The sequence below is a fragment of the Symphodus melops genome, assembly GCF_947650265.1.
Source record: "Symphodus melops genome assembly, chromosome: 1".
Lineage (NCBI taxonomy): Eukaryota > Metazoa > Chordata > Actinopteri > Labriformes > Labridae > Symphodus > Symphodus melops.
The window spans coordinates 35,101,723-35,118,441 of record NC_136691.1 but is presented as its reverse complement, the minus strand read 5'-3'; the positions used below and the strand labels follow the sequence as shown (position 1 = coordinate 35,118,441).

At 41.9% G+C, this 16,719-nt stretch overlaps 2 protein-coding genes across 3 annotated transcripts; one reads left to right on the top strand and one right to left on the bottom strand.

Annotated features, from left to right (window-relative positions):
• Positions 1–1,079: 1,079 nt before the first annotated feature.
• Positions 1,080–12,972, top strand: LOC306828946 (transmembrane protein 150A-like). Its single transcript, XM_079351703.1, has 8 exons — positions 1,080–1,191; positions 4,185–4,450; positions 4,752–4,799; positions 4,949–5,035; positions 5,437–5,504; positions 8,260–8,387; positions 8,478–8,655; positions 9,524–12,972. The coding sequence occupies exons 2-8, from the start codon at positions 4,386–4,388 to the stop codon at positions 9,823–9,825; spliced, it is 876 nt and encodes a 291-aa protein (XP_079207829.1). The 5' UTR covers positions 1,080–1,191; positions 4,185–4,385; the 3' UTR covers positions 9,826–12,972.
• On the bottom strand, positions 12,854–16,443 carry rnf181 (ring finger protein 181). 2 transcript variants are annotated; one of them, XM_079351714.1, is made up of 6 exons: positions 16,317–16,443; positions 15,249–15,358; positions 15,028–15,164; positions 14,648–14,763; positions 14,467–14,541; positions 12,854–14,381 (listed from the first exon to the last, which is right to left on the bottom strand). In XM_079351714.1, the coding sequence occupies exons 2-6, from the start codon at positions 15,332–15,334 to the stop codon at positions 14,322–14,324; spliced, it is 474 nt and encodes a 157-aa protein (XP_079207840.1). In that variant the 5' UTR covers positions 15,335–15,358; positions 16,317–16,443; the 3' UTR covers positions 12,854–14,321. The 2 variants fall into 2 exon arrangements, with proteins under 2 accessions (XP_079207840.1, XP_079207839.1); XM_079351713.1 differs by having other exon boundaries at positions 15,249–15,361; positions 16,317–16,440.
• Positions 16,444–16,719: the final 276 nt, after the last annotated feature.

Below are 16,719 nucleotides of genomic sequence, written 5' to 3'. Positions count from 1 at the left end.
AGAAATGGTATTCTAGAGGAACAGAAAAGAAGCTGGACCCCAAACAGTTGCTTGTCTTTCCTGTTGACAAGCAGCACCTCTGAAAAAGAAGCAAATAAGATTTATTCATGTTCCACATCTCTAGCTGCTTCAGTTTCAAGGCCATGATGCTCACTGTCAAACTGGCATGTGAAAACTAAACGGAGCCATTGGGAATGGTAATAGAAACACATGTGCTGCTCATACAACGACTGTTTGCTACACGAAAATAAAAATAAGAGGGGGAAAAGCCCATTTTGTGAATGCGTTGCCCGCGTCATTTGTGGCAGATGAATGTTACTCTCAGTATTTTTCCTGGGTAAGGATGTTAGGCTACTGTGCCACTAAATAATTCTGTTTAGCCAACTTATCCCTGATACAAATAAACATGATTTTTGATAAAGTAAATTCTGACACATATATTGTGTAGGTGTAAATCATTAGCCTATGTGGTGTGAATTAGTGAATACACAGGTGTACTAAAATAAACATAGTTGAAGAATTTCTTGAATAATTACAAATAAAAACGTAATTCAGGCTAACAGTTTACCTGACAGATTCCAGTCAAACTTATTAGACATAATCCTAACTATCCTAACTATCCTCACCAGTGGGTGTACCCACACAGAGCAGGCTGAGCTTAATCAAGAGCACCGCAAGAAAACCAAAGATCGAGCGATTAACCGGAAATTAGAGCTTTATATTGAGCACCATAATGTATTTAATAAACTGTGTTTAACTTTGAACCTGTAGTTTATGTTAATTAGCATCTAAACGAATTGATTCCTGTTGGCACGGAGGGTTTATCTCTTCTTGTCTAAAGATGAATTCGGGTGATATCCTTTAACTGAGCTGCACTTTTCATGTGTGCAGGTTTGTAAGGTTAAGGTTTTGTATTGGTAATATACCAATAGTATTGGTATATAGCAGTAATTTAAAGCAGCTTATGCGTATTAAAACTGTTTAATATGTTTTATTGGGAAAACAATCGGGTTGAGGGGGAAAACACCGTTTAATGTTTTATAATGACGGTAAAGCAAAACGATCCGTGTATGTTATTTTGAAAAGCACAACCGGAAGTCATTTCGGCGGCTAGCATCATCTGCTGAGAAAACGGTGTTTTTAAAGGGAAATCAAGGTTGTTGAGGTCTGAGGTGGCATAGCGGGTCGAAGGTAGGCGAAGTCTCATTGTTGTGCACTTACTGTCTTAAGTATTATGGCGTGTCTTCATCTCTACCGGTCTTTTTTGTTTAACAGCGTATCATTTATGTTAGCGGAAATCAAGACGTGTGTAAGTGTCCAGACCGCGGGTAAAGTGGAAGCTAACCAGCTAGCTGCACTAAAGCTAACGCAGCTAACGGGGATGTTTCCCGGTAATGTTTCCCCGTGTGTGTGGCTGCTTTAGCGTGGATTATATTATAAATACAGTTCGGCGTTTACATTAAAATACACTGTCACAGCTGTAGCTAGTGTTGCAGGTATAATATAGAGTGTGCTGTGCATGTCAGCGGGGGGTGGTGGTGTTATGGCCCCCTGTACATGAAGACACACACAGACAGGATTCATATACTTATACAGTTGTTAAACATAATGCATTAAATATATGTATTATAGACATAAATATAGAAATAGTTTGCCTTTTCATGCCTGCAGCAGTTTGAGAAAAAAAGAGAAATAAAACAAGATTTTTTATAGGTGGAAAAATTAACCTTTTGATCACTGACTTCAAAACACACAATATGGAAACTATAAATGTTGTAGTCTTATAAAAGTGGTTTATTCTTTTTTAATTTCCTGTGAAGTTTCTTCATGGGAGGTTGCTGAAGATCTACACTGTTCTGTTAAAATGCTCTCTAATGCACAGACAGTAATCTCTTCAATCCAGACTGATGAAAACAAGGTCCAGTCATAATTGTAACTTTTTATTGTCAGTGGTTTTTGTAAACGTGAATGCATATTGAACAACGCTCATTGTTTTAATAAAATCCCAAAGGGACTATGTTGGGTGAGAAAAGTTGACTTACGTGACCTTTTCCCACCTTCCTCTTTGGCTCCAGATGGTTATTTGTCTGCAGCGTTACATGGTTGACTGTCTTCATGTTTTCATAGTTTTCTTTTATGTCTCCTTCTTGTTTTGATTTGCAAACTTTACCATCTGCTTTCAACATCGTAAACTAATCTAAATTTACAGTGAGTATTTTGGCCTTTGCTCAGTGTTGAAAGTGCTTCAAAAGCCTCTGCAAACACTCCTCTGCTGACGGTATACGTTTTAAAGAGGGTACAACTACAGCAAACCCTGTGAGGAAAAATGAGAGCTGCGTGTGAATGTACCCTTTTGTATCCCTAATATTTGCTTATGATGGAGAGAGCCGCAGTTATCAGGGCAACCTGTAAAGTCCAGGTTCAACATATATTAACTATAGATCTCAGAGAAAAGAGGATTAATAATACACTGAAGAATAATGGACCAAGTGTTTGGCCAGCAGCATTGACCAAACAGAAACTGATCAACAAAGCTGGTGAAGTGTAAATATTAGTAGATGTTTGTTTTTTCCATTGATGTCCACACAGATGGAGGAGCTGGTGTGGCAGAAGGGGAGAGTGATTTTATTCCAAAGTGTGGATAACCTTTCACCAAACAAGAGCCTCCTCCTTTAAAGCCACATGTACACCTGCTGACTTCACATAACATGCACTTCTAATAGCAACACTACCAAATACTCCATATTATATGTTACTACCAAGTGATCTAATAATGAATGAACTCGACAAGGAGACGAACAAGGATGGGCAGAAGTCAAAGTTTATAGCATATAAGTGTAATTGTTTAAAACGCTGCCTTAATGGTTAGTTTGGCCTGTTTTCGGAAACAAGAGGTCCTTTTAATTTGGATTAGTTCAAGACACGTTCACCTTAGTCCACTGTATATTCCCTCTGTGCAGAGGACATACTTGTAACTGTACACTGTGTAAAGTGATACAGCCTGTTGTTGCCACACACTGCCCTCCAACACGGCGCTCACCAAAGCCTGGCTCTTTCACAAGAGTACGCTCTGTCCTGACTATTCTTAATCCCATTTATCTCGCAGGTAAATCATCTTCAGGATGTGTTCCAGGACCTGTGTGAACGGTCTCGGCCCGTTTTTAAACAAAAGCCGCAATCAAAAAATGGACAGGGTCAAATAGCAGACAGGCTGCCTCATCATTCAATCATGCAGTCAGAAAGCAAACTTTTTTTTAATATATTGTTTACACAGTTTCCTGCAAGTTTTCATCACCATCTTTTTCTGTGACGCATTATTATTTTTTTTAAGTCTTTGATGTTTGCCCCAAAACCTTCACAATACCCTAAAAAAAGTTGCGACCCTTCCTGTTTATGCGCGAGGGTCTAACTATAAAAATTTCCCCTCAGCCTTTCCAATCACATTTGTTATCATGTCACTGATCATTTAAATACAAACAAATAAGAAATATAAAAGTCTTCATTTTAAAGAGAAAATGTGTTTCCAATTCAGGCTGTCATTTTTCCTGCTTGGCAGCCAGGGAACTCTTTTGTGATGGTCGATGACAAAATACCTTTTCCTCTTCCTCAGTGATGCTTTTATCACTGAAGAAACATCAGTAGGCTGAGCACATTAGTGTCTTCCACAGAACTTGAGATGATCCTGTATTGACTATGCTAATGCTCTTTCCACTTCACTCAGCATGTCCGCCCTACATCGTCTCCAGTCAGCCCCGAGAGCTGCTGCTCGAATACTCGCCAGGTCAAACAAACGCTCTCACCTCACTCTCTGCACTGGCTTAAAGGATCAAGTTTGAAATTCTCACCCTCACTGTTCGAGCTCTTCACAGAACTCATTCACCCGTGTTCACCGAACTGTTCGCTAAGGTCCAACGCCCTACACCTGCTGTCTGTCCCACAGACGCATCTTAAGACTGGCGTGTTCGAGGCTGTAGTGTTTCCTATCTTGTCATGTTGTTCTGACTCGTTTGAGTCTTTCAAAAAGCAGCTGAAAGCGTCGATGTGTAGACGGCCTGTGGGTCATCTGTCCACCCGGTCTACGAGTGATTGTATGGATGTGCATGTCAGCTGGATGCCGTACTGCTTACATTGTAAGTGCCATCAAATCAAATAATTGGTTAATTCTTGTTTTCTTTGTTTCCCAGGTTGCTGCTGGTTGCAGGGCCCTGTGGAGCAGAAGAGCTGTGCCATTCCCCCTATTTTTCCCCCCTGTGTGTTTCCCTGTGTGTTAGTGACCCCGCACCCCCACCCACCCTCCACCTGATCCCTCCTGTCGTGTTGCCTCTCCTGCCCGAAGCGCCCCTCTCACCCCATGCTTGGGACAAAGCCAGCTCACTGCCAGCCCAATGACTGCCTGGATCGTCCTGCCTGTCAGCCTGTCTGCCTTCTCCATCACAGGAATATGGATCGTGTGAGTCACACGTAGACATAATGGGACGGGCATCACAGACTTTGTCGCATGATGACTTTTGCAAACAGGATAGTGTTCATGTGCAAAAATACAACAAGAGATGTCGACTATGACAGTCAGTATTTGAATATCTTTTAGCCTTAACTGTCATCATAAAATAAAACAGAAACAGCTTTTTTTCTTCTGCAGTGAATATCATTCCTAGCATCCAGTGCAATCTTCTCCTGTGTTAACATCAGTATTCAGAGGATTCTGTTTAACCATGTCTCACTTTCATCATGGTGTGTTCTCCACCTCACAGGTATGCCATGGCTGTGATGAATCACCATGTTTGTCCTGTGGAGAACTGGTGAGTTATTTCCCTCCTTTTCTTTTTTTTATCAGATGAAATGGTCTTAACACTCTTTTAACATCCCTCATTTAATGATTTGACATCTGAGCACTTTCAAAGTTCCCTTTAAAAGGCACTGAAGTGACCTCCTTGTGTCACTGCCTCAGGTCTTACAATGTGACGTGCACAGAGGAGCTGCCCCGACCAGGCTTCCCAAAGACATGCTGCACCATCCAGGACATCCCCCTCATCAGGTCTGTCTGTTCTACTTCCCCTCCTCCCTGCACGCCGAGGCTTTTGCTTCTGCAAAAAACACAAAAGCAATTTGGTGTCAGCATCGGCCCCGAGGCATGAATTAGCACCTTGTTATGTTGTGGCTCGGTGACAGTCATTAACCCACGCGTTGCATAAATTGCATTTGTTTAATCTGCTAATAAGCCTCTAACCATGGGCAAGTACAAAAGCCCTGTTGTAAAAAGGCATCATGAGACTTGAAGGCTGTTCTGCTCTGAAGGTGGTTGAGTGGATATAGTGTTAGCACAAAGTTTCCTTTACATTCTTTAATCAGTAAAGGTCGTCGCTCGTGTCTCAAAAGTGCACACAGTAACAGATGTATCGAAGTATCCTGACGCTGTTTTGTCTCCTTGTTTTTCAGTAAATGTGGCTCCTTCCCTCCTGAAAGTTGCCTGTTCAGCCTCATCGGCAACGTTGGCGCCTTCATGGGTAAGGTCTCACTTTAAGACAGCCAGCTACCTTAAAACAGGCTCCACAACTCAGAGAGCGGCACGACGAAACCTCGATCACTGCTCGTCACCAAGCCGTGTGTTTAGGAGAGGAGCTGCTGTGATGCTGCTCCGCATCGTTTAGTTTGGAGACCATTATCTGGAGTCGGCGTTTGGCCCTCCCACTCCATCTAAATGGAACCTTTTCCACCGCCTGTCGGAAGCTCTCCCGCTCTGAAGCGAGCCGGTCGATGCCTCTGCTCTGGCTGCTCTCCCTTCTGTTAAGAGGACTGGTCCTGTTGTTAGACTTCACCATTAACTTTAACATAATGTCATCAAGAACAGGTGATGTCATTATGATATTAGACAAGATGTTCAAATCCTTGTTTTATTGTGAATATCATAAGGTCTGATGTTAGAGGTACGAGCATACTGGTATGAAACCAGTTGCTCTTAATATCCATTCAAAGTTTTTTCTCTTATAGTTAAATGATCAAGTATTTTTTTTATCTCTCCCCCTTGTAAACCATTGACAACCCACAACCAGATATTGTATGAAAGTGATGGAAGGCTTTACCTAGCGTAGCTTAGCATTAGAGCGAGCTCCATCCAGCCTGGCTGTATCAAATTGTAACGGGTTTCCTCCTGGTTTTCTTCATTGATAAAAAGACGTTAACACGCGACACACTGGACCAGTGACTTATAGAGTCTTCACTCTTGACTTGTCCGCGAGGTTGCCCGGCAACCAGGGAAGACTCATGACAGGTCGTAGGTGCCATAGAAGTTTTTTTTTTTTTTTTTGGAACTGTATTTTTATTAAACACAATACAAAACAGAACAATCCTTGACAACATCATAGAATATATGACAGTGCAAAAAACAAAAGTCCAAAAAGCAAATAAATTAATAAATAAGAAAAATAAAACCCTGTTGGGTCCCATGGAGCTTAATAATGTCAATGTATGAAAAATAAACGGACAGTTAAGACATTACAAGATAGTGTGGGGTTCCCCTCAGTTAGAGAGGTATCTTGTTATAGGTAGCCACCTCCTCACAAATACATCAGCCCTCAGTTGTAATTGAGCAGTTAAAGCCTCCATTCCATACACCTCCCTCAACTTCTGTTTCCACTGTGCCACTGTAGGTGGCTGTGGATTCATCCATTTTACTGTCACCATTTTCCTAGCAGTCATCAGGAGTACATGCAACAGGTGCTTTTGGTCTCTGGTGTACATGTCTTCAGGAGTTACATCTAAGAGAAACTGAATTGGGGTGAATGGTAAATCAATTCCCATAATTGTATCGATCTCTCTCTTTATCCCCTTCCAAAAAGGAAGCATCATTGGGCAATCCCAAAATATGTGTGAGTGATCGCCGACCATTCCACATTTTCTCCAACAGTATATCACAGCTGGGTTGTCTATAAATTTGGCAACCACCGAAGGCGTCTTAAAGAACCTTATCTTCATCTTCCAGTCAAACTCCTTCCATGTGTTACTATTAATACCCTTATGACATCCAATGCATATTGTTTCCCATTCTCCATCTTCGATTATAATATTTAACTCCAGCTCCCATTTATTTTTGATATGAAAAGTGTTGTCTGGTATGTCCAGTAACAGATTTCTGTATATGCCATAGAAGTTTAACTACACACAAATGTAAAAACCATCAAATATCGTGATCATTGTGTTGATTGTTACGGAAGCTCGAGGCTTCTTTTTGAGTCTTCTGAGCAAAGCTTCACAAACCGTCTCCCGTCTGGAGCTCCAAACGAAGCTCGCAGACGTGAGAGGGGTGGAGAACTTGTTCTCTAACTCTCAGTAAGAAAGGTTCATATCCCAGTGAAGGAACTCTACCTTCCACGCGTCTTGGTTTGATGAGCTAACGTTAGCTAACGAGTGCAGCATTTTGCTCTTTAAGAGAAAAGGCGTTGTTGTGCGTGAGGTGTCTGTCTGCCCTTCAGACGCCAGCCGCGAGCCTCGAAGAGACACCGAGCGGCTGGAAATAGCCCGTGCTCTCTGATCAATAATGAATGCAGCTTTCCTTCCACTTCCCCCCCCTCTGTCCTCTCCTCCTGTATGCACCCTCCAATGACCCTCCTCCTTCACCCCCCCCCCCCCCCCCCCGCCTTTGTTTCCACTCAGCTGTGCCCCTATCTTACCCACGTGTCCTTCATTGTATCCCTCCTGCTGTGTTCACAATCAATCCATTTTTATCTTCTTGTATGCATCGACCTTTATTTCTAGTCCTCATGCTTTCTCTCGTCTATTGTCTAAACTTAAAATCCTGAAGTCTTTGTTTTCCCAGCTTCTTTCTTTCCGTTTGTCCCCAACCTGTGTAGAAGCTGTCAGGACGCTTTAACTGGTGCTTAGTAATGGTAACCACCGTTTTTACTGTTTTATTGCCTTGGTTATAATTTATGAACAGAAATGCTGTCTGCTAAGAGAAGCAGCCTCTTATGAAAGCAGAAGCGTTGACAGTTTGACGGCAGGAAGAAAAAGGAAAAGGTTCAGAGTGCGACATCAGCAGGACGGCTGCAGTCACATGACACACATTCAGCTATAAATAAAACTACAAAAACCAGAAGGAATATCAGGCTGAAACAAGTATTCTGGACCAAACAAAAGAATAAGAAACGTGTCTTTAGAACTTTTACGTCTCTGATTTCTTTATTGATCTCTGCGACCTCTGTATTCACTCAAAGATGGATCACAGCTGTTTATGATGGTAAATGTGTGTTTCTCCTCCTGCAGTGGTGATGGTGTGCCTTCTGCGCTACGCCCAGGTCATCGAACACAGCCATCGATGTTGGGTGAACACCAGCGCTCTAGTGTCCGGCTGCACCAACGCCGTGGGTTTGGTCATGGTTGGAAACTTCCAGGTAACATGCGCGAACACAAGCGCCCTCGATTATGACCCGGGCTACTCTCGTCTCTCTTTTTGGACTTCAAAACAAACTTCTGCTCTGCAGGTTGATCACGCCAAATCGCTCCATTACGTTGGTGCTGGGGTGGCATTCCCAGCAGGGCTGCTGTTTGTGTGCCTGCAGTGTGTGCTCACCTACCGGGTGGCCGTGACCGCTCTCGACTACTGGATGGCTCATTTCCGAGTTGCTCTGGCACTGGGTGCCATGATCTCGCTTGTCCTCAGTATCCTTTACTTACGAATGGACAAACCCCCTTTGTTGTTTGTGCAGAGACAGTAGCTTTGTGCTTTAGTTCTTCTTTCTTCTAGCTGCGAAATGTTTGTTTTGATTTGAATACATTATCTTTTTTACATGTTGATGTTTTTATTTGATATTGTAGAAAACACAGGTCTAAAATGTCTTCTTTAAAAAAAAAAAAGCTTGATACAACTCCAATCAAATGAAAAGGTTTATCATTGCATGTCGATAAAACACTGGTGAGACGGCTGGATTTCCTCTCCTCGGCCCTCTGCTGGCCCTGACACACTTGAGTCAGAACAGCCTGTCCATAATAACATATAACATGTGCTCACTTCCTCTCCCTCGTCTGCCTCTTCATAACGACCGGTGAGAAACACGAACATCAGACGGAGTTTGAAAACTGTCACACTGTTTTTTTTTTTCTCAGATGCATCAAAGTGTCTGATTTCCAACCAGCAGAGGACTCTTCACTGTTCACTACCATCGTGTTCCCCTCTCAGGAGGCACTTACGGGCTTCTTGTTTTTCCTCCAACACTCATTAATTTAGTCCTTTTTTTTTCATGTGTGGAGACGGAGATTAAAACCATTCTTTCCATTTGAAGGATCTGATGAAGCCTCTGAATAACACGATACACATTCATTGACTACACTCCATTTAGTGGAGCTTTAAAGCCGTTCATGTGTATCCCTGATCATGTTGTGAATTGTCACCTGGGCCCTGGAGGTTGAGCTGCTTGTCATTATGTCAGGGATTAGCTTCAGGCTGTCACCCTGTTTTATTCTCTATTTCAAATGAAGCGAGCGTGAGTTTGTGGAGACGTTTGTCCTCCTTAACGTCTCCTCCCCTCAGGTGGCATCTTCTTCATCCACGAGAGCTTCGTGCTGCAGCACGTGGCCGCCATCTGTGAGTGGGTCTTCACCGTGGACATCCTGGTCTTCTACGGCACCTTCACCTACGAGTTTGGCACCGTCACCAGTGAGACCATGATGACCTGCCTGCAGCAGAGCCACCACCTCAGCTCGGGGGTCATCATCGGGCCCAGGGCGCGGGGCTCGGCGATGGGCAGCGCGACCAAGGGCCTCAAATCCCCCGGAGGGAGCAGCACATCCACACATCTCAACTGTACCCCCGAGAGCATAGCCATGTTGTAGCTCTGCAGAGGGGCTTCTTCTCGAGGACGGGAAGACGGCAGAGGCAGCATGTGGAGAGAGAAAGAAGTTCCTATATCTTTATCCATCGAACCGTCACCAACCTATAACACTTTATCTTCTATTTTTATTCCAAACATTGGTGAAAGCCCCGACCGTCAAAGTCAGCTTCTCTGCAGCGAGGTCAACCGGAGGGCTGAATGTGTGGAGCCAGTCCGAGGACTGGAGCCATGAATGTTTTCCAAGATGGCTGTTTATTGGGCAGTTCTTCACTAGAGTAGTTCTTTTCTAAACGTGCATCACCAGTATGCCCACAGAGTTTTCCCCCTCCTCCTCCTCCGACACTCTCATGATCCACCCGATGCTTTGTGGCCCACCTGTTCTGGCCTTTTTCATATCTCTGCACGGCACACTTTTTGAATGAGAGAAAAATAATTAATGTTTCAGTTTGCGTAGTGAGTAGAAATATTGAATGTTTGGGAAGTGACTAGTCAACAGTTGTGTATATTTTCCAGGCTTTAAGCACATGGCCTTTTTATTCAATCGAGCCCAAATGATCCAGAAACAAATCACTTCAGCTGTTTAATTTGGCTGCGCAGACAAATGATGATGGTATTTAACACAAATACGTGTTTCATAAGCTGTTTTCATTCTGGAGGTCACAATCCATTTTACTGACATGTGAGAGCAGAAAGGCTGCTCCAAACCTTATCCATCTGTCCAGAGGGCCGTTTCAGAAAGAAGCTTGAAGAAACTCTCAGACCAACTCTGAGCTCTTACCCTCACGATGGAAACGGAGTTCTTGGTTCCAGATCAGCTGATTTGAGTTTGTTAAATCATTCGGCTGAGTTCACTCCGTGTTCAGCGTGTGCACCAGGATGACAAAAAGCCAACATTAATGGAGCCCTGATAATAAGATCCTCCTACTTCAACCATCTCAAAATGTAGATGAAGAACAAACTGGGCTCATGGTGCTATTTTAATCACATTTGACATATTTGAACTTCATTCAGTGTTTATCAGGCCTCTCATCCCCAACATGAAGCTACACACACACACACACACACACAGACACACAGCCAGACAGACAGACAGACAGACAGACCGACCGACCTCCTGTTTAGTTTATTAATTAGTCCTTATTAATGAACATCTCCCTGCCGCCCCGTCATCTCGAGGCTGCTCCACCAAAATGCATTCCACGTTCAACAAAATACTTTGTTTATACGCTGGGTCAGCCCACCTAACACGCCGTATTCAAACAAGCTGGATTTGTATTCGGACATGTTCAATCTTTACTAACCTGGCGTGATGCACACTGAATGAAAGAATGTGGAAATGAAACGGCCTTTCTGCCTCTGAAAGAGGAGACTTAAGGGTTCATTGAAGAAAACCTGCTCCCTCAGTTACCATAGCAACCGACTCCGAGCTAAAGTCACCTCCCTTCCTGGAACAGGCCTGAGTTTCCCCTCTTTCTCAGGTTTGAGTGACCTCCCCCTGCTGAAACAGGAACCCCCGAGTTTCCCTCACTTCAGGGTTCAGTGACTCAGTGTTCACGCAGGAGCTGCTTTCTGAAACGAGCTCCTGCTGTTCAAAAACCAAACCTCATCAAGAGCATCACAATCACTTTGAACTGAGAGTCTCTGCTCCATTTCATTACTGTCTTTTCATCGTTTCATGCAACCGTACCTTCACTCATGTCCGCTGCAATAATTAACATCAATCACCTGATGATTCGAGCTCCCTGGGAGGAAATACGCCTTTTTTCAGTGAGTTGAACACAGGATTTTGTTTTTTAAGAAGTGACAGAGATATTAGAAGTGTTCTATAACTTATAGTAAAAGTCAAATCTGACAATATTACAGACGTTGTCTACACACTGATTCCAGGCTGGACCGCTGGAAGCCTTATTTGAGTTTGAAGAGTCTTTGTTAAATATAATGTTACATGAAGCCTTTTTAGTAGGTTGATGTGTCTGCAGCAGATACCTGAGAGGTGAATATGGTGCCTGTTGAACTCGTGCCATTAACCTCATGGTGTCTGAAGTGTTCCAAACAGATCTACTGCTGAACGTTTATTTGATAATGGTTTTATTTCATGTTGCCATTTTCTCCAGAAGTGAGAACTTCAGATGCAGACTGCCACAAAGTAAAACTGACAAACGCCAACATGTTCACGTTTCTGTTCAGCTTTGAGAAGTTTGTTTTGTTACCCACCAGTACACTCCTCAGTGCTCTGTCATCCTGTGTTTTTTGAACAGTGTCACCACTGGATGCCAGCAATACATGTTTTGAAAAAGGTCATATCACCTACCTCTTTATCTTTTGTGGGTCGGATGTTTTCGAGGCGGAAGTTTGAGTTCCATCTTTGAATGGTTTTAGAGAAGAGTGTTTCAGCAGTCTTACAAAGATCTGTCAGTCACGACTGCCGTTATAAAAGATGTGTAATCATGTGTCAATGTTATTTAATTTTGTGCAAATGTTTTATCGTCCTTTCTTTCTGGGACTGCAGCAATTCTGATCCTGCCAAAAACAAAGAGTGGAGTTTAGTTGGTTTTCTGTCTGTCAGGAGGTGTATGTATGAATCTGTGTGAGTTCACTGTTTTAGCCTTATCCCTGCTACTGTGACAGGGAAACACTTCCTTTTTTTGTTTTCTAGTATGTTTGTGTTCAGCTGTAGCCTATTTCACCAAACTGTAATTATGTCACGAGAAGTGACTACAACCGGCAGCTTGTTGGACCCTCACATCAAGGGTTTGGATTTATTCTGTAACGGCATCTACTTCACAACACCACGCTCACAGGCCAAACATTCAAGGTGTTTTCTTTATGTTTTGTCAGTAAGCTGTCATATTATGGTATGTCTGTTAGTGGGAGAAAGGCTGCCTGACATGTACAAGGCTCGACCTCTTGACCTCCAGCTACAACACAGAAACAAACTTGTATTAGTGTCATCTCCTGGTTTGAAAACATGTGCAAGAGAATGGTTACAGAAGAGTCGGAGAAGTCCCCCAAAAACAAGTCCACACAGATGATTTTGTTTCCTTTTATAAAGTCTGTAAATATGTATGATTTGTCTATCATTTAGGTATTTTAATTTGACAGAGATTTATATTCAAATATGAAATAAAAAAAGAAATTATTAGCAGAAGTATTGCATGGTTTTTCATTTAAGCTCAGAAATTACATCTGATTCGTAAAGCATATTAATCCAGACACTGCTGCATTAAACAGATGACATCGTATACAGAGATTGTTCCAGAGACGGGAATAATACGAGTACCAGCAGCCTGAGTCTTTGGCTAACGGTCTTAAAGTGGTTCATATAAAAACAAAAAACATTTATCAGCAAGCAGAAACAGAAACAACGTTCAAATCATGGCTCGACGTGAAGACTAAGAAAACTGCTGGTTAAAAATCCACATCAGTCCGAGATGAGCTGCAGGTCCAATGTGTGTGATAACGTGCACCAGAAGCAAACATGAGGAGCTCTAATGTCACCCAGAAGAATCCAAACCACTTGAGTTCAGACTGGTGTGTTCTTCCTGTGTATCTGATCAAACGATGTCCTGAAGCACCAAAACATCACGGGATGAGTTTATGATTTAATCAGCACGAGGAGTAATCGTTGTTCAATGTTTTCCAGGCCTCTAGAGAAGTTGTGTTTTTCTACAAGAGAATCCTTCAAGCTGGGTCCCAATCAAAGAGATATCATGCCTAACTTAACCTCTAAACTGCACGATAAACAGCATACAAGTCAGCGTGTTCGGAGTTTAAGCCATGCTGTGTGGTAAGAAGGATATCTCGTTGTCTGCGGTTGATTTGGAGAAAAAAAAATGTTGTCAGTGTGTCTGACAAGGACCTGAACAATCGTAATGAGGACAGTTTAAAATGATGTCAAAGTTTAAAGTTCTATTTCTGGAAAAAACAACCAAAAGGATTTCTTTTCTCTTAAGACAAGAACAACTCAACATTTCCTGAGTGCAAAGCAGATACATGTAAAAGAAGAAATACACAGACGGAGCACATTATGTTATCTTACTAATGGAAAAAAAAAAGAAAAAAAATGGAAAACAATTTAAAACATTCAATGAGCAGAGCTGCTTTCACACTGCCTCAATGAATGGAAAGAAGAAACAAGCTGAACAGGATCAAATGCTTATCATGCAGAGATCTGCTGCAAATCATCACATACACATACTGCATTAGGATTGTGTAATACTCTTTTTTTTTGTACACTAATCTCTTTATAGTTTTCATAAATTTATTGGAAGTCACTTGTTTAAATTCTAGTATCAAAACTACAAATGTGAAGCTGATATGGGATGTTTTTCCCCCATTCTTGAAATGACATTGTGTAGAAAATAGCAAAATCGCAGCATTTTATATATTTATATATATATATATATAGTTATATAGTTATATATATATAGTTATATATAGAAGTGTTCTTTATTAAAATTGTACCTAACTACCAACTTCTATCACAGCTCTGTGCCGTCATGTGTACATGGCTCCATGTAGGTCTTCTAGCCGGTGCTCTGCCTGCTTCCTTCTCTCCTGCAGGACAGAAACATAAATCTATCATAAGCATGAAAGAATATGACGATCATTTGAAGCGTTCAAAGTGTTTTCACACACTCACCTTGTCTTTTTTAAACTCCTCGTACTCTGGATTGTCAGTCGGTAGTTCAAGTCGGCAGAGAGGACACGAGTTGGTCTGTGATGGCAAAACATTCAAAGAGAATTCTCAGGAGCTACGCAAACATTCTCCTTATTTGCCGATTACAAACTGAAGGTCTGATCAATGTGTATTTAAGCTTTACCTTGCCCAACCAGGGCAGTATACATCCCGAGTGGAAAAGGTGTTTGCAGGGCATTTCTCGAACCGTTTCTTGTTCCTCAAACTCCAGTAGACACACAGGACACTTCAGACCTTTGTCTGTGGGAACAACAAACATCCTTCAGATACTGGTAATTCATTCTATTCTTTTCTTTTCCTGCATCAGTATGTCTCATATTCAAGTCCAAGCACAGGTTTAACCAAAGGGAACGACCCTCCTGCCTAACTAAAGGTTGGTCAAGCAGTGTGGTGACAGCTGATCCCTCCCTCTCTGGCTCTCAGTTTCTTTCTCCTTATTTGTGATAGTGCAGCTGACCACACAGCTGAATGTCTAACATGTTTAATGAAGGTGAAGTCTGTCACCTGCTTGTTCTGGAGAAATGACGACCACTGTGAGGGTCTGAACAGCTGTTTTGGCAGCTGGAGGAGGAAGCCGCTGGTCCCAGTCAGACAAGTCAAACGCCCCAGAGTCAATCAGGTCCAAGCCCTGCATCAAGGACCTTTAGGAAGAACAGCAGTCAGTCAGAGCACTCAACATGGTTTATTTATGTGAAGCATGATAACGTGCATGTGCTCGGCCTCACCTGGCCAGCTCGAGGAGTGCATTCTGACGGTACTGCTCCTCAGGGTTGGTGGGCTCACAGTCGTGTTCATCAAAGTAGGAGGCCATGTTTTATGTGGGGAGCGTTCAAGTCTTCTTTGCATTAAAACAGCCGGCCAAAGACACACAGATAAGCAATTTTCACTTATCAAAAAGAAATTTACAAACACAGCTCATATTTGATTTTAAGGTGCAGAATGGGGTTTTGGTAGACAAATGTGAAAGTTAGAGAAGTGTACAGATTGTGGTTGTTTACAACTTCAAACACAAACTGTCTAAGAGGTGAATCTGGTCCCTGTAACACTGTTTGAAGATAAAATGCTCTATGAGAAGTGAAACTGTAACTCTCCTGGTAGCTTTTCAGCTCCAAACAGTGTTCAGGGACACATTTTTTAAATTTGAATAAACTTAGTGTATTTAGTCAGAAAATATAGCTGAGAATTGTGCAGTTCTCCAACTCTTAGTTTTCAATAACAAGTTTTTTTTACAACAACTTTATTATTACTGATAAGAGAACATCGATTTAATGTCACAAAAGGACACAGCATTAAACTGTGTCAATCCATCAACCAATCAGCCAACTTAAGAATAAACCAATCAGCCAATCAACCATCCAATCAATCAATCAACTAATCAACCAACAAATCAACTAATCAATCCATCAACTAATCAAACAATCAACAAATCAAACAGTGTACAGATGTGACTTTCAATAAACATTGTTTTATTTATACAACACTGTTTATATTACATTTAATATTACTTCCTAAAGCCTCTCCATAATGTATATAACACTAATAAAACAAAGGAGAGTTTGGGTTCATTTCTAACTAAAACATTTGGACCAGTAAGAAACAACCAGTCAGAATTAAACATTAAACTATTTGTTGGTAAAGTGGAGAAAACCTGACATGTTGTAAATCTGACACACAAGGACAAATAAGTGATTATTAACATTACAGAGACGTGACGGAAGTCTCTAGACCTTTGATAGGCCTATGAGGAGAATAATTTACAAACTAATAACTGACAGAGAAAAAAATCCACTTACCTGAAACGTTAGCAACAAAAATAAACATGTCATTCTTCCGGGTATGACAACGACAAACATGTGCGATTTGACCAATCACAAAGCGGGACCACGATCCATTTCTTCTTCTTCTTAAAATTCTCTACGGTTTGACAACCAACAATGTATCCTTACTGCCACCATGTGGTGAGAGGTGTGTACTGGCGTTGAAAATACAGTAGGCCTACCTACTCTGGATCAAAATATCTGCGCCTTCACCACACTGCTGAATGACCTTTGACCCCAACAGACGATCATCCCCAAGGTTAACATAAAGGTTAGGTCAAGTTTTTATAATACAAACGTGTACTAGAGATTTAAGATTTAAACATTTCTCTTTAGTGAATAAATTAAAATGAAATCTTAATCTTTGAGAAAGAAGCAA